Below are 18761 nucleotides of genomic sequence, written 5' to 3'. Positions count from 1 at the left end.
TCATATGAAGACTGTAGACCACACACTTGTATTCACATTAAGTTTGTAAACCACCCACTTGTGTTACAGAGATTGTAAAAAACACACACTTATATTCATATGGAGATTGTAGACCACACACTTGTATTCATATGGAGATTGTAAACAAGCAGCCTGTCGGCTGAGATAGCTCCGCTGTTACCAATGCACATTTCAATTAAAGAACAGAAGATATCATTAGGAAATGAACAATATGTAGACTTGCTGTTTTTAACAAGAATTCAAAAATATCACTTTTCACCAAAAATGACAAAAATAATCATCAAAATTAGATAATTGAAGATATCACCACGAAATTAACAACTCTGAAAGAGATCCACATGTAGTACCTATATATGTAATATAAAAGAAATCGGACTTGTGATTTTTAACAAGAAGTCAAAAATATCACTTTTTAACAAAAATTACAAAAATATTCACTGAAATTAGAAAATTAAAGATATCATCACGAAATGAACAAATCTGAGAGAGGTCCACATGTAGTACCTATATATGTAATATCAAAGCAATTGGACTGTCGGTTTTCAACAAGAAGTCGAAAATGTCACTTTTTACTAAAAATTACAGAAATATTCATCAAAATTAGAGAATTGGAGATATCATCATGAAATGAACAAATCTGAGAGAGGACCACATGTAGTACCTATATATGTAATATCAAAGCAATTGGACTTGCGGTTTTTAACAAGAAGTCGAAATTATAACTTTTTAGCAAAAATGACAAAAATATTCACCAAAATTAGAGAACTAAAGATATCATTACAAAATGAACAAATCTGAGAGAGGTTCACATGTAGTACACATATATGTAATGTCAAAGCAATTGGACTTGTGGTTTTTAACAAGAAGTCGAAAATATCACTTTTTACCAAAAATGACAAAAATATTCACCAAAATTAATGAACAAACAACTCTGAAAGAGATCCACATGTAGTACACATATATGCTATATCAAAGCAATTGGTTTTTAACCAGAAGTCGAAAAAGTAAAACATTGACACGGACGACGGACAACAAACGACGACGGACAATCACTCATATGATAAGCTAAAAACACACACTTACCGTAAAATCTGTATTAGAAGCCGCATCCCTAATAGAAGTCGCACCCATTCTTTTTGAATAATTGAGAACCAAAAATTCGTCATTTCTCATATGTGTAGATGCTCTAATAGAAGCCTCATCCCCTCTATTGCATTGTACCATTTTAATAGAAGCCGCGGTTTCTAATACAGATTTTACAGTATATTTATATGGAGATTGTAGACCACACTTGTATTCATATGGAGATTGTAAAAAGCACACACTTTTATTCATATGAAGATTGTGAAAAGCACACATTTGTATTTATATGGAGATTATAGACCACACTTGTATTAATATGGAGATTGTAAAAAGCACACTTTTATTCATATGGAGATTCTAATGCACACTTTTATTCATATGGAGATTGTAAATCCCACATTTGTATTCATATGGAGATTGTAAAAAAACACACACCCTGCTTGTATCCATATGAATATTGTAGACCACACACTTGTATTCATATGTAAACCTCATGAATATATTCAAATGAAGATGTAAACCACACACTTGCATTATTATGAAAATTGTATACTTCACTATTCATATAGAAATTTTACAAAGAATATTTTTTGTGAATTTCTCTCCAGCAATGGTGTGACATTTTGTGGCAGTGAATAGGGAGTCACACATATGGAATCATCAACATTTACACAACATACTTGTGTTTTCTAACTCATCAAAGTGTTGCACTGTAGCCTTGTTATAACAAACTCTTTGGGAGACATACAATTAGTTTGTTATAGTGAAATGTTCACTATATTGAAGCACATAATACATTGGGTTTGTTGTAAGCGGGGGACATATGTTATGTGTTCATTATATCAGGAAATTTGTTATAAAGGTGTTCATTATATTGAGGTTACAGTGTATATGGATGTGGACAGCAAGACTCTCGCATCTAAAAAATACAATACATAATATTTCAAATCCTTTTATTTTGTGTATCACATAAACAAGATTTCAGAATAATATATACCGGGGTAATTATATATATATTACACCATGTGTTAATAAGAAAGAACATAGTATCATATAATATTAGCCCAAATATAGTACGGTGATGCATATTTCACTCTGGTGTAGAGATACAAAGCACTGTGGGCAGAATTATAGATGCATGGCTATTCAAATTCAGGGTGCTACCCTACTAATTTGTAAAAGTATATATATATATATATATAAATACAGAAAGACTGATTACAGAAGATAACAAAGGGAGGCTTATTCACGATCATTGTTACATTGCAGTGATTGAGTTTATTCGCAGGAGACTTACACTTTTTCTTCTCTGCCTTTGAATCTAACTAGGAAATCTTTACTAAAATGCAATCATTATAAATTTGCATACAATCAGCAGATGTAAATTGTAGTTGTAAATTGCTGAAAAAATTATGGGTTTTCAATCTCCTGACATTCTCCAGTCATCTTTCGTCAGAGTTGTTGTCAATACAGTGATTAGAATGAGGGTTCCACAACAACAAAAGTAAGAATAATAGTATCCACATATGTACTGTAGAATACTTTATTTTAGGTGGAATTTATTTTTGGTGAAAAGGTTTTTTAGGTGTTTTGTATGGAATTTATTTTCGCTGATTTTTGGCGAGTTGAATGTAAAATATAGGGAAAAAGGGATAATCGCTGGACTTTATTTTTCAATGAATCATTCCTTCAGCAAAATAGCGAAAAATATTTCTAAGCGAAAATAAAGTATTTTACAGTAATATACAAATATAAAATAGCATCCCAAACATAATATACACACTGATGCATTCACTGTGATTTACAGATACGCAGGAGGCTGGAAAGCCATTTGACAGTCACCATGTGAATTCCATATTTTATAATCTGCACTCATTAATTCTCTCACTGAAATAAATAATATGGAATGATTACTGATGTATCTATTGAGGATATACAACATGAGAGTAACCATATATGTATGGTAATATGCAATGAACTTGTTCAGTACAAGTGTACATATCAATCAAACTTTTTTCAACCAATAGCATTGCAGAATGTAATGGACGCTTGACATACTTTAATTGCTTTCAGATAGAAATCTACTCATGAATGCAAATATCAAGAATTTATTCATTTTCCAATAAATTGAACTTCTGAGCAAGGGTATTGACTTAAAAAAAGTTTGTGGTCACCAGCTTAATTTTTGAGAAAAATGATGATTGTATTTTAGTGGTTAGAGATCATTGTGGCAGTATTATAGTGTTCCTATGGCAGAGATATTATGCCATAGCCAAATTGTAGGCTTTTGTTGTCCTCAATTAATTCAAAAACCTGGGTTTTAAAAAGCATCAATAAATGCAATTTTTCTTTAACATTGTCGAATTGTTCTAAAAATAGCATTTTTTGAAAAGTTTTAGAACTCTCTCAAAACACGTGACACACAAACAAATTTCTATTTCATGGTGCCATGAGATAACAGCTTCATGATATTACACAATAAACCAATGAACATTGTCATGTGATTTATGACCAACTTAATCATAAACAAGTCATTGTCAATGACATGTCCCCGTTCCGTTCATATTAGAGTGACATATACATTCAAAGCAGATCATGACCGAAATGCACCTGCATATGTACAACACATTGCACTAAATCTGAACAAAATCCATCCATGCATGACTGAGATCTGGTTCCGGAATTGTGAAAATACGTGATTTTAATGCATTTTCAGTCTTAAAATGGCCATCATTCAGCTATTGTTAAGCAGATCATGAAACAAATGCACATATCTATTTGTGACATGATGTATCATGTGTGTGTGAAGTTTGAACTTGATCAATCCAGACATGTCTTGGATACGGATCCAGAACTGAATTCTTTAAGAAAATGACCGCCAGTCGGCCATTTTGAACTTGATCCAGAAAAAAAAATGACGTGCATCAAGGTCCTATTATGTTTAATGTATGTACCAAATTTGAATGAAATCTGTCCATGCATAACTGATATCTGGGTCCGGAATGGTGAAAATGTGCGATTTCAATGCATTTTCGGCCTTAAAGCGGCCGCCATTTGGCTATCGTTAATGGGATCATGAAACAAATGCACATACATATTTGTGACATGATGTACCTTGTGTGTGTGAAGTTTGAACTTGATCAATCCAGACATGTCTCGGATACGGATCCAGAACTGAATTCTTTAAAACAAAATGGCCGCCAGTCGGCCATTTCGAACTTGATCCGGAAAAAAAATGACGTGCATCAAGGATCTATTATGTTTAATGTATGTACCAAATTTGAATTAAATCCGTCCATGCATAACTGAGATCTGGGTCCGGAATGGTGAAAATATGCGATTTCAATGCATTTTCGGCCTTAAAGCGGCCGCCATTTGGCTATCGTTAATGGGATCATGAAACAAATGCACATACATATTTTTGACATGATGTACCTTGTGTGTGTGAAGTTTGAACTTGATCAATCCAGACATGTCTCGGATACGGATCCAGAACTGAATTCTTTAAAACAAAATGGCCGCCAGTCGGCCATTTCGAACTTGATCCGGAAAAAAAAAATGATGTGCATCAAGGTCCTATTATGTTTAATGTATGTATCAAATTTGAACAAAATCCGTCCATGCATAACTGAGTTCCGAGTCCGGAATGGTGTAAATGTGCAATTTTGATGCATTTTCGGCCTTAAAATGGCCGCTATTCAGCTATCGTTAATCGGATCATGAAAAAAATGCATGTGCATATGTCCCATATAATGTGTGATGTATGAGTGAAGTTTGAACTTAATCGGTCTATGCATGTTCGAGATGCAGGTGATCACGGACGCACGCACGCATGCACGCACACACACAGGGCAAGACATAAGTCCCCGTTTTCGGACTACGTCCGAACGGGGACTAATTAAGAGTAGACTTCTACCTTAAACAGAAATATGCAATGTTATTTCCCTATTCAGGTTCTGCGAATATATGCAAGGATGCTAGACAAAAAAGAACACTTAAATAACCATTTCTTTCACAGATTAACATTAATATGTCTTGCCATGTATAGCAATATTTATTTATGTATAGCAATTCGTGGGACTTCAAATGGGGACTTTATCTCACAAACTCTTGTTTGTATTCACCTGTATGAAAGTAATGTACAACTGGACACGATGGATTTTATAGTAGGATATATTTCACACAAACGAAACTGAATATGAAATTTACAAAACAGTGGACAGGAAGTTTAATAAGTCTCATTAATATGCATAAATATATACTACCAGTAATTCTACTGCAGTTTTATTGTTATTACTACCATTAATACATATATTTGTATTGGTATAAAAAAACACTGGTACCGTATATATGCTTACAGTTCGTGATTAATATGATATGCTACTGCCCTACCTGTTGTGATTCTGGCTTTCACACTGGGGTGAATCTGCATGGACTTCTGGTCTATTATACACCCACTATGTGTGTAATCAGAAATCTTGAATAATATCTGAAAATAATAACAACAATGGGGAAGGTTTGTGATTATTCAATTGAAAGGCCAATACCAACTAATAGGAGCAATGTCAAATGACAGAGTGTATACTGAATGGTGAAATAGAGGCTGATTGCTGAGACCAATGTCAACAAGTCATTGTCAATGACACGTCCCCATTCCGTTCATATTTGAGTGACATATACATTCAAAGCAGATCAAGACCGAAATGCACCTGCATATGTACAACACATTGTGCTAAATCTGAACAAAATCCATCCATGCATGACTGAGATCCGGTTCTGGAATTGTGAAAATATGTGATTTTGATGCATTTTCGGCCTTAAAATGGCCATCATTCCGCTATTGTTAAGCAGATCATAAAACAAATGCACATATCTATTTGTGACATGATGTACCATGTGTGTGTGAAGTTTGAACTTGATCAATCCAGACATGTCTCGGATACGGATCCAGAACTGAATTCTTTAAAACAAAATGGCCGCCAGTCGGCTATTTCGAACTTGATCCGAAAAAAAAATGATGTGCATCAAGGTCCTATTATGTTTAATGTATGTACCAAATTTGAATGAAATCCGTCCATGCATAACTGAGATCCGGGTCCGGAATGGTGAAAATGTGCGATTTCAATGCATTTTCGGCCTTAAAGCGGCCGCCATTTGGCTATCGTTAATGAGATCAGGAAACAAATGCACATACATATTTGTGACATGATGTACCTTGTGTGTGTGAAGTTTGAACTCGATCAATCCAAGCATGTCTCAGATACGGATCCAGAACTGAATTCTTTAAAACAAAATGGCCGCCAGTCGGCCATTTCAAACCCGATCCAAAAAAAAAAATGACGTGCATCAAGGTCCTATTATGTTTAATGTATGTACCAAATTTGAACAAAATCCGTCCATGCATAACTGAGATCCGGGTCCGGAATGGTGAAAATGTGCGATTTTGATGCATTTTCGGCCTTAAAATGGCCGCTATTCGGCTATCGTTAATGAGATCATGAAACAAATGCACAAAACATAAGTCCGAACGGGGACTAACAAATGGTGACACTAATGCCAACCGGTGAAATTAATTTAAACTTATAATATCAATGCTGAATGGTGAGATCAAAGTTAACTGATGAAATCAATGCCAGCTGGTGAAATCAATGCCAATTGATGAAATCATTGAAAACTGAAGTGAGCAATGCTGAATGGTGAGATCAAAGTTAACTGGTGAGATCAATAGCAACTGAACAAATTAATGCCAACTGATGAAATCAATGCCAATAGAAGTAACTAATGCTGAATGATGAGATCAATGTCAACAACTAGTGAGACCAATGACAACTGATGAAATCAATGCCAACTGAAGTAAGGCATTGCAGAAGGCATTGCTAAATGACGAGATCAATTTCAATACTGACATTGAGTGTGTAAAATTACAATAATTAAGAATGGTTTAACACTTTGGATTGAAACCTTACTTGTGCATATGCATTAAGTTCTACACAGAATGGGTCTTCATAAACACCAGGTGTTTGTGATGGACTGTACTCATCAAAGTTCACAGTGGCTTTCAATTCAGCTTCTAGATTCCTACTTGGAAATCGCTGTCCAACATTCCAGACTAGTCGGCGTTTATCTGGACCAACAACAATAGTCCCAACTGAGGATGCAGCATCATAATTCAAAATACTGCCTCTGAAAAACAAAACAGGAATCAATGAACAATACTGTTTTTGTTCCAGGCAACAATTCCGAACATTGAATGTCACTGTTGTTTCTTCTGACTTTTTTTTAATTCACAAATTGCAAGTGCTGATATGAAGTCATTTTTTACCACAGAAACCATATTCATTATTTTGGGTCCACATGACAGGGCTGTGCAGAAGTCTCTCTATCAATTGGCAATTTAATGCACTATCCTTGCGTCAACCAGCCTAGTTCAAACACAAGCACCTGCATACCTTGACCAAGGTTCTCCCAAAGTCACATCCATTAGTGAATGAATCTCAGCCAGTGGAATAGGCCTTCCCACTGAGTCTTAGGCACACTCACCCAGGGTAGGGGTTCACCCTTTTTGGTGTTCAGCCTAAGGTAGGATTTATACTCAGGTCTACCGATTGTGAGTCTGTTGAAACCACCACTATGCTACCAGTGACAGGTTCCACATGTCATGTTTTTGGGGCGATACACATATTTATTAGCTTTACAATGGCATAAAATAATAGAAAATGCTTTTTCACATCATAATTACATTGTATATATATATCTATGGGTACCAATACTCTCAAACCAAATCACAATAATGTGATACATTTGAAGCTCACCTGTTGTAAAACGGAAATTGAACTTCACAGTAATCAAAACTGTTTTTAACCTTCTCGTGGAGTTTGAGTTGTACTAAAATTTTGACAGATTTCTGATCGCCTCTCATTTGATAGAATCCCTGAATTGGCAATTTTGTCAACGATAAGGAAGAGTAGTGACATAATAAATGGGTTTCAACTGGTGGAGAGAATCTTATACGTCTGGTTATCGGTTGGTCACTTCCATTGTCTATAAATAATGACAGAGAACTTAGAATTGATCACTGTAGTGCATTGTGGGTATGAAATGTAATGGCATGCTGTAAACTACGCTATTCTGCACTATCATTGTCCTCGCATGAATATTTGCATAATTAATCTAAACGTAAATTCTAATGATTTATATCACATGCATACACTAAGCCTAAATAAATGAAGCCACTACGGCAGTCTGTGCTATGATGTCAGACGACAGTTGTGGAAAAACAAAGCAAGCAGCAATACTGGGTAAGAAAAAAACACTGCACATAATGTAGCTACTCATTAAATTAATTAATTAAATAATGAATTTCGGGGCACATGCTTATAAGATGTGCCAACATGGTCGGTTCAAATGTATACTGATTAAAACCAAATTAAAAAAATGTATGCATAAAATAATTTAAAGTGAATGTTACAAAATTTATTAATTCAGTGACTGCACAAATTTTGATGCACAATCACGATTAGAAATATGTCCAGACATAGTCACATTTAATTTGCTTGTTTTCGGTCATTGGGAGGTAACACAGGTTGCTTTCTAGCATCAGGCTGTGACAATCAGAAATATAACATTTGAAAGTAAGCTTACACAATAACATTTATTTTCTTTTATTGAAATTCAAATTTAACAAACACATGTGAAAACAATCTGACTGTGCCATGTATTAGTTGTTAAACTATTAAAAGATATATAGTTTTGTAAGTGAAAAACATACTTACTGAATACGCCATCTGTTGAATGTGTATCAGCAACCATGACACATGGATGAACTATAAGGTTACTTATCGGTGGATGGTTTGGTAAAACAGATAAATTGACTGTAATATCTGGCGCAACACCCTCCAATTCTGCCTATAAAATTGCGATATAAATATAACATTATGGCAGTGCTATACTTTTTAGGTATATTCTTAAAATGGAAATTTAAAAAAATATTTACATGTTAAATATTTACATATAGTTCCATTATGACAAGTGGCGCTTGTAAGCAAGGGTACAAAAACAGAGATTTTCCCAAAATAATTTGACCAGGAAACTCAATTATGATAGTAGGTGACTGAACTCAGTATTTCAGCTTTTTCATTATTAACAGGCTAGACAACTTATTAGCCACTACCGTAAGTCACTTTCATAAGAAATTCCTTGATACATTTTAAAGAAAAGCTAAAAATAGAGAAGTGAAGACATCATCATGAAATTAAACAAGCAGCCTCTCGGCTGAGATAGCTCCGCTGTTAGCAATGCACATTTCAATTAAAGAACAGAAGATATCATTAGAAAATGAACAATATGTATAGTATCAAAGCAATGGGACTTGCTGTTTTCAACAAGAATTCAAAAATATCATTTTTCACCATAAATGATTGTGGTTTTTAACAAGAAGAAAATATCACTTTTTACCAAAAATGATAAAAATATTCATCAAAATTAGAGAATTTAAAATATCATGAAAAAAACAAATTTGAGAGTGGTCCACATGTAGTACCTATATATGTAATATCAAAGCAATTGGACTTGCAGTTTTTAACAAGAAATCGAAAATATCACTTTTTACCAAAAATGACTAAAATATTCACCAAAATTAGAGAATTGAAGATATCATCATGAAATGAACAAATCTGAGAGAGGTCTACCCAAGGTACATATACACCAAGTATCAAAACATTCAGGCTTGTAGTTTTCAAGAAGAAGTCGAAAAAGTAAAACATTGACACGGACGATGATGGACGACGGACAATCACTCATATGATAAGCTCCGCTTGACAAAGTCGACAGCGGAGCTAAAAAAATTGACAGAGGTTCACGCAAGGTATCTACATACCAAGTATCAAAGCTATTGTTCTGGTAGTTTTCAAGGAGAAGTCAAAAATGCAATTGTTGATAGACAACAGACAGACAGACAATCACCTATATAAACAGACAGACAGACAATCACCTATATAAACAGACAGACAGACAATCACCTATATAAACAGCTCCATCATTTATGACTACAGCAAAGCAAAAAACATGCCAAATATCAGTTTATAACTTATAATTTTACTTTATAAATTATCATCATTTATATTTTCTTGAATCAAATGATCTAATATTTGATCATATTACTTTAATACTTAGTGAAGTCATCAGAAAGCAACATATTATTGCGTTACTTACTTTACAACTGACACGACCGTAGACATCCCATACATCAGGAACGGTTGAACGGTCATACTGGACTGCACGAATAAACTCATGTATATGAAAATAAATATGAGATTTTACCCCTCGCAGCAATACTGGCTTCCATGCTGGTTGCTACATAAATCATCAAATAAAATGAAATAAAATACCATTAAAATATTGATGACATTATGGTATTCTTTTATTTTATTTACAGTATAAGATTATTTACTAAACCAGCAATTCAATCATTGTATATATCATAGTTTACATTATGGTCTTTGTGATTTTGTCAGTTTCCATGACAACAACATGATAATAATAAACAAGCAGCCTATCGGCTGAGATAGCTCCGCTGTTAGAAATGCACATTTCAATTAAAGAACTGAAGACATCATCAGAAAATGAACAATATGTATAGTATCAAAGCAATCGGACTTACAGTTTTTAACAAGAAGTCGAAAATATCACTTTCTACCAAAAATGACCAAAATATTCACCAAAATTAGAGAATTGAAGATATCATCACGAAATGAACAAATCTGAGAAAGGTCTACATGTAGTATCTATATATGTAATATCAAAGCAATTGAACTTTTGGTTTTTAACAAGAAGTCGAAAATATCACTTTTTACCAAATATGACAAAAATATTCACCAAAATTATAGAATCCAAGATATCATCACAAAATGAACAAATCTGAGAGAGGTCCACATGTAGTACCTATATATGTAGTATCAAAGCAATTGGACTTGCGGTTTTTAACAAGAAGTCGAAAATATCACTTTTTACCAAAAATGATAAAAATATTCACCAAAATTAGAGAATTAAAGATATCATTACAAAATGAACAATTCTGAGAGAGGTCCACATGTAGTACCTATATATGTAATATCAAAGCAATTGCACTTGCAGTTTTTAACAAGAAGTCGAAAATATCACTTTTTACCAAAAATGACAAAAATATTCACCAAAATTAGAGAATTAAAGATATCATTACAAAATGAACAAATCTGAGAGAGGTCCACATGTAGTACCTATATATGTAATATCAAAGCAATTGCACTTGCGGTTTTTAACAAGAAGTCGAAAATATCACTTTTTACCAAAAATGACAAAAATATTCACCAAAATTAGAGAATTAAAGATATCTTTACAAAATGAACAAACTGAGAGAGATCCACATGTAGTACCTATATATGTAATATCAAAGCAAGTGCACTTGCGGTTTTTAACAAGAAGTCGAAAATATCACTTTTTACCAAAAATGACAAAAATATTCACCAAAATTAGAGAATTGAAGATATCAACATGAAATGAACAACCTAAGAGAGGTCTACCCAAGGTACATATACACCAAGTATCAAAGCATTCAGGCTTGTAGTTTTCAAGAAGAAGTCGAAAAAGTAAAACATTGACACGGACGACGAACGACGACGACGGACAATCACTCATATGATAAGCTCCGCTCGACAAAGTCGACAGCGGAGCTAAAAAACAAAACCACCAAATCACAAACCAAATGACCTTGACATTTTTAATCCAGTAAAAATGGAAGGTTTAATTCTAGTACTAGAATTAATTCAAAATAAAAAATATTTTAACCGTTATTACCTTTTGTGTCAGAGTTTGATGTGAAGCTTTAGAGCTGACAGCCGCCATTACTGTAGATACATTCAGATCGATTGGTGTACCAAATGGAAGGGCATAGTGTAGATAGGTACGTAGATCATGCAGCTTGGAAGAATTCTATAAAACAAAATATAAATAACGCAAATCTGAATACAATATTTAAAGATAAAGGCGAGAATGTTTGTATAACTTTTATAAATTTAATTGACAGTGCTGAAAACCACTTGGCCAAATCACAATGACATTTGTATTGCACTGTAAAATACTTTATTTTAGCTGGAATTAATTTTCGCTGAACTGACTTTTTGGGTCTTTTGTGTGAAATTTATTTTCACTGATTTTTGACCAGTTGAATATAAAATATAGGAAAAAAGCTATATTCACTGGATTTAGATTCACTGAATCATTGTGAAAATAGCGAAAAATTAATTCCAAGCAAAAATAAAGTATTTTACATTATTTGCATTATTTTTCACCTAATTTTAAAAACAAAAGTTCTAAAGATGCCTTTGACTGATTTAAATGGCGACTGAATACATGCCTTTACATACATTTTTATTTTCAAACAAATTTGATAGAATATTTACGGCAGTGTTATAATCTTTTGGATAATTTGCATAAATATATGTCTTCTGAAGTTGATGAAAACCTCCCATTCAGGAGTAAATGTTTTATAAATCAATTCCATAACAATATTCTTGCCTTTTTATTAACAATTATAACTTTTATTTAAGAAATATCTCACCTGGTCAATTTTTTGTTGTGATGGACCAAGAAGTTCCGCTATATGCAAAAGCAAAGAAAATCCAATGGATATTCCAGGACTACAGAATAAATAAAAATATAGTTTTGTATGTGAACAAAAATTAAATGTCAGATGATGCAAATCAACATGTATAATGTCATTACTGTTGAATCAAACAAATCATCAGACTAGTCAAGTTTATTTTCAGGGTCAAAGCCATTGCACCCTGTGTTCAAATATATGCATTGAAATTTTGTGTAAATACTGTAAAATACTTTATTTTAGCTGGAATTAATTTTCACTGAAACGATTTTTGGGTGTTTTGTATGGAATTTATTTTCACCGATTTTTGATGAGTTGGATGTAAAATATAGGAAAAAAGGTATATTCGCTGGATTTTATTTTCACTGAATCATTCCCTCAGCGAAAATATCGAAAATTAATTCCAAGCGAAAATAATGTATTTTACAGTATTGGATAAGCAGTCCCTCAACTATATGTCAATGTGGTGTACTTACAGTACCCGGTAATGCATTTACATTGCTATGCAACGTATGGGACCCATATCAAAAGTATGTGCTTGTGATGACAACTGCTTTTTAAGCGACCACGTCGTCAGAACAGCGCACATGTGCATTGCACTATTATTATCTCTGGATGATCTATACCAAAATCAGGCACAATACATGTGATACGAAGTTCAAAATATTGCTAACGGTCAACACAATAGTACGATATATTGAAGATAATATTTGGTAATCGTAGTCCTAAATAACTATTAAAAATAGCTAGACGTTTCGAGCAATGGCTCTTTATCGATAGCATAGAAGCAGGTTCCTATGTTCTACCTGTACGTTTATCACACTTGCTTCTATGCTATCGATAAAGAGCCATTGCTCGAAACGTCTAGCTATTTTTAATAGTTATTTAGGACTACGATTACCAAATATTATCTTCAATATATCATACTTATCAGTCCGAGCAGCGTTTATTTATTTATAAACTACTAACACAATAGTACGGTACTTTATTTTTCAAAAAACCAAAGATCAAATGCAGGACGTAACTTCGACAATTGTATGAACTTGTCTGGAAATGCGCAACTGGCTTTTGAAAGATCTCTAAAAACTTCATGGCCACAATTAATATAAAGCAAACATTTCATTTTTGAGCAAATCCATCTTATGCACATTTGCAGTTCATATGACAGTGTTGTTTTAAAGTGTTGTTATTTTCACTGTTCCGCTTGCCTATAAGTAATATATGCGTTTTGGGGTAATCGTGTGTCTCAGCTATAAATTCACATGCCACAGCTTATTTTGGTTTTTTTGGCCGAATTTTAGAAAAGAATGAAATAAAAATTCAAATATCAGGAAAAAATCCATAATAAAAGCACAAATTTATGACAAATTTTAAAATGAAAATAAAAAAATGTGTGCATGCATCAATTTTAGAAAACAAATTGGTCTCATAATCAGTCTATGCCTGATTCTTAGAAAACATGGTGGGCGTTTCATATAGTTTATTGTTTGATATCAAGTGTTGTTTGGCACAAAAAATAAATTTAATCTGTCTATTAAATAATTCAAATGAAAGGGAAAGAACTTGAGTGGATTTTTCATATTAGGTTTGGTAATATAGCATTACATATCGATGACAACTGTTTGGGGCTGTAGTTAATAATTAAACATAACGTCTTACATTTCAATGAGTGGTGGCCTTGCTATGCTTCCGTTTTCAACAAGTGGGAGGCAACACAATATGAGTGGATGCTGAAACAACAATTAGTAAGAAAATAGTGAAATTGACCAAATGTCATAAACAACCTTATTTACGAACTGCCAAAATAAATATAAAATATAAGTCCTCCATGTATAAATAATTGTGTAAAAAAAAAAGTCCCAGTTCAACTTGCAGCAGAGAATGCTCACCTGTTCGATGACAATCACAGGCCATAGCTTTCCTTCACGTGTTGAAAGCTCAAATACTGGTGTGCTTTGGATTACATCAGATTTTGAAAACTAAAATTGGGATGAAAATCATACAAATCAGTAAATATATATAGAGGAAACACTTCTGTTACTACCAATTACATTTTGATGTACTTTAATTTGATAACAAGTTTATGGAGATTTATATTTGCATATTATTCAAATCTATATAAGACAAACTGTGATTGGTTCTTGGGTTATTATAGTATGTAACCAACGTTAGGCAATTTACTCTAGGTCATCAAGTATTTTATTATCTCCAAAAAAATTTCTCTTCATTGAAAATGTATGGAGAATATTTTGGTTTTGTTATTCATCATGAATTGCAAGAAAATAAGGCTTCATGGGATACCTTATTTGCTGAAGGTTGTGTCACATTACACAAAAGGCTTTACAAGTAGTTCTGTGATTCATCAACAACATTAATAGTGTAAAAAACATTATGAATAGTCTTCAAGGTCCCTGGGACAATCCCTGGGATTGAAAACTTCTTCCATAAGTTTTTACATAAACGCCAACCACTGTGGACAGTTTAAATTTCATGAAAGACAACATTTATCGAATTTTGTGAGTCAGTAAAAAATGAGTAATTTAGTAGCTGTAAAAATTTCACTCGACTTCCAAGGTCACAGAATTAACAGAGATTCGCCAAAATCATTTAATTATCATCAAATTGTAAATATTTCTAGGAGTGAAAATAAAATTAGTTACACACCTGTGAGCTTTCACTTTTCAAACCAAGCGCAGAAACTAATGCAGAATAAAACACTGAATCCTCTGGCAATTTGACATAATTATCGGCTGATTCAGCAAATATTTTGGCTCTTTTTTCCACTGTTATGAATTTCCTGCAAACATTTAAGATCAAGTACATGTATCATACATGACGCAATTTATTATTATTACCTGGTATGTGCGAATTTTAAGCAAAAATCGTATTGATCTATTGGGATCTTAAACATAATGTACATGTATTGCAGTACCATAATACAGGTGTATAACAATAATCAAATACTGTAAAATACTTTATTTTAGCTGGAATTAATTTTTGCTGAAAAGACTTTTTGGGTGTTATGTATGGAATTTATTGTCACTGATTTTTGACAAGTTGAATGTAAAGTATACGAAAAAAGGTATATTCACTGGATTATATTTTCAATGAATCGTTCCTTAGCGAAAATAGCGAAAATTAATTCCAAGCAAAAATAAAGTATTTTACAGTATTGGATAAGAAGCCCCTCAATTATATGTCAATGTGGTGTGGGAGATTCATTATTGATATTATGATGTACCGTAATCATCAGGGTTACATGTAGGTGTTCATTTCTGTTTTGGTTTGTTGTAAATACAAAACCTGGTTGGTGTGTTGACTGGGTACGTAGCTTAGAACACCATGGTCTTGCAAGTGTCTCGATCACTCTACGATGAAACACACAGACGACACATACCTAGTTGGTCGTAAACAAAGTATGCTTAAAGGCGATATAAACTTCCATGTGAGTGTTTTGTTTGAGTTCATGTGAATTATAAATATGCTCTTAGTGTTTATGTCACAAAACAAAAGACTGAATCATTACGGAATTTAACATCAAAATGTTATACAGACTAAGAACACAATAGGGTAGCTAGCAATGATGCAATGTCCAAATATGGGCAAAGGTATATTACACATGTATATGACCTGTTATGGGTTACCTGTTTGAAAAGATTTGTTTGTACAATTTTTTTTTCTTTTTTTTTTTAAAAAAATTCCGCTAGCCAACCCCAAGTTACCAAATACCCGGTAATTATTCACTGGGTTTCATTTTTATTTTTCACTGACTGGAAAATGTGCTAAATTAAAACCTAGTGAATATGTAAAATTTAGCATAGAACACATTATATAAATGATAAAACCATGAATTTAAAAACCACTGAATATACCTGAAATGGTAAATCAGCGAAATTTAAACCCAGTGAAAATTAGTCATTTTACAGTAGATTTACATGTTATATATTTTTATGACCCTGTGAAGAATGAATTGAGGGCATTTTTTATTTTTTTTTATTCAGTGGAACAAATTATTTGAAATTTGGGCACAACATATTTATGTCAGTTTTTTTAGAGTACCCCATCCTACAGACGGATATATACGCCCAATCCAATGAAAAAAACAGATAAGCTGAATACAGTCAAACTCGGCCTAATTCTAACTCGACCAGGAAAAAATAGTCTAACTTGACCAGTTTTAATTGCAGAAGTGTGAAGTGGTCAGTGGTCAATGGTCAATAATTATTATCTTTATGTGTTTATGTGTGGTTACATTTCATTTTCAGATGATATATCTGCTCCACAACACCCCCAGTGACGCATCCACTTCACTCATATGTTTTTGATTATCTCAAATGACTGTTTTGTTATCGAATCCAGCGACACAAGTTTAACAAAAAAAAGCAACACTACTGGTTTTCGATTTCAATAAATCCTATGACCATGATTTCAGTGACGCAAATTTACAAAAAAACACTGACATTACATCGGGAACACAGACATTGCCCTGGCAACCATCTGGCTCTGCTATGTAATATACCATGATTAATGTTTCAATTTGTAGCTATTTTATGAAGCAGCATTTTATTATGTGATTTTCAATGCATTTTATCTTTCAGATCTATTACAAAATAGTGTGAAGATTTCGAGTAATAAATATAACATTTACTAAATCAATTCTTTATAGAAAGCTCTACGTTACAGGTGAATTAATCTATAATTTACAGTAATATGACTTTGTTAGAAATCAAACACTCTAGTTAGAAAATGGCACAGCCCTGCTACTGAAATCGACAACCCTTGCCGCCCTAGCCGTGGTTTCGCAACGTTTTTGGGTCTGGGAAGGTATTTTGCTTCGTCTGTCAATTATATACACATTGCCGGTATATTATACAGCCAGACCCTTACGCTGCGGTGCAGCTCTATGAGGAAAATGGTAAAAGTGGAGAGAACACCGGCCTGTGAAAATGGCCAGTAGTAGAATTGTTTCTCATTAAAAAACACAATCCGCAGCCATTTTGTATTTTTCCCAGAATTCCCCGCGATCTGTCAAAGTCTCATACAAAATACTAAATACAAAATGGCTGTCATCCCATAGTTGGATTGTGTTTTTTAATGAGAAACGGTCAAAATCTATTAAAAAATGGATACATAACAAGACCAAGAAGCAGTCTTTAGCAGTATTTTGTTTGGCCAAAATCAAAGTATTTATTTTGTTTTCTGGTCATTTTCACAGGCCGGTGTTCACTCTCTCCACTTTTACCATTTAGCTCATAGGGCTGCACCGCGGCGTAAGGGTCCGGCTGTATACCGTCGATGTGTATACAATTGACAGATGAAGCAAAATACCTTCCCGGATCCAAAACGCTGTGAAACCACTGCTATTGCCGCCCATGCATTATTGTATATTTCATTTTTTAATGGGTGGGTCTGTCTGTGGAAAGAATTCCTTTTGTACCCCCCATCCCTAACCCTGCCCTACCCTCCAGCACTCCCCATTTAATTGTACATGCCCCTCCTAAGGACATCCATAGTTATCTTGAGGGGGCATATACAAATGAATTGGGTAATTGGGAGTGAGTGTTAGAGTTGGGGTTAGAGATGGGGGGGGGTACAAAAAGAACTCTTGCCATCAACAACTCTCGCTACTGCATCACTGAAACAGTCACAGCCCATGAACATCCATTCGCGAACCCATTAACACGTAACTGGCCGATTTCGACCGCAGGCTGAGTTCTGTCTGCCACAGATCGAGTTTTTGCTACTGGCCGAGTTAGATTTGGCTGAGTTCGGCGGTCACCAATAACCTTACCTCGAATAAAGAACGTTATCGCTACCACTATCTGGCAGAGTGGAAACCCAGATAGCACGAATACTCATCTCAAACCAGTGCACCGGTACATTTTACGACAAACGCCTGATCATCGTGGTAACAAACTTGAATGCAATGTCTGACCTCTGACATGAATCAGCTGTTTCTTCTGGTCACGTGTAAAGTATATCGCGCTTCCTCTGATTTTCATCCAATCACATTCGTTTGAGT

At 33.8% G+C, this 18761-nt stretch overlaps 1 protein-coding gene across 1 annotated transcript; it reads right to left on the bottom strand.

The window, feature by feature from the left end:
* Nucleotides 1-2040: 2040 nt before the first annotated feature.
* LOC100376250 (AP-5 complex subunit mu-1-like) lies at nt 2041-18751 on the bottom strand. Its single transcript, XM_002731527.4, has 12 exons — nt 18531-18751; nt 15404-15536; nt 14629-14718; nt 14399-14469; nt 12698-12776; nt 11935-12069; nt 10315-10455; nt 8877-9009; nt 7917-8145; nt 7071-7287; nt 5497-5593; nt 2041-2991 (listed from the first exon to the last, which is right to left on the bottom strand). Exons 1-12 carry the CDS (start codon nt 18596-18598, stop codon nt 2906-2908), a joined length of 1479 nt encoding a protein of 492 aa, XP_002731573.2. The 5' UTR covers nt 18599-18751; the 3' UTR covers nt 2041-2905.
* Between the last annotated feature and the right edge of the window lie 10 nt (nt 18752-18761).

This window comes from Saccoglossus kowalevskii, chromosome 2 (genome assembly GCF_978046115.1).
Source record: "Saccoglossus kowalevskii chromosome 2, keSacKowa6.1, whole genome shotgun sequence".
NCBI classification, from domain to species: Eukaryota; Metazoa; Hemichordata; class Enteropneusta; family Harrimaniidae; genus Saccoglossus; species Saccoglossus kowalevskii.
The sequence above is the reverse complement of the archived record's forward strand: the minus strand, read 5'-3'. Positions and strand labels throughout refer to the sequence as shown.

Coding starts and splice junctions, on each gene's coding strand:
- LOC100376250 (XM_002731527.4), bottom strand. CDS start 18,598: ATGAGTATTCGTGCTATCTGGGTTTCCACTCTGCCAGATAGTGGTAGC. Junction 12,070..12,697: donor CACAACAAAAAATTGACCAG/GTGAGATATTTC, acceptor TTTGTTTTATAG/AATTCTTCCAAGCTGCATGA. Junction 9,010..10,314: donor ACGGTCGTGTCAGTTGTAAA/GTAAGTAACGCA, acceptor GCAATTTTATAG/GCAGAATTGGAGGGTGTTGC.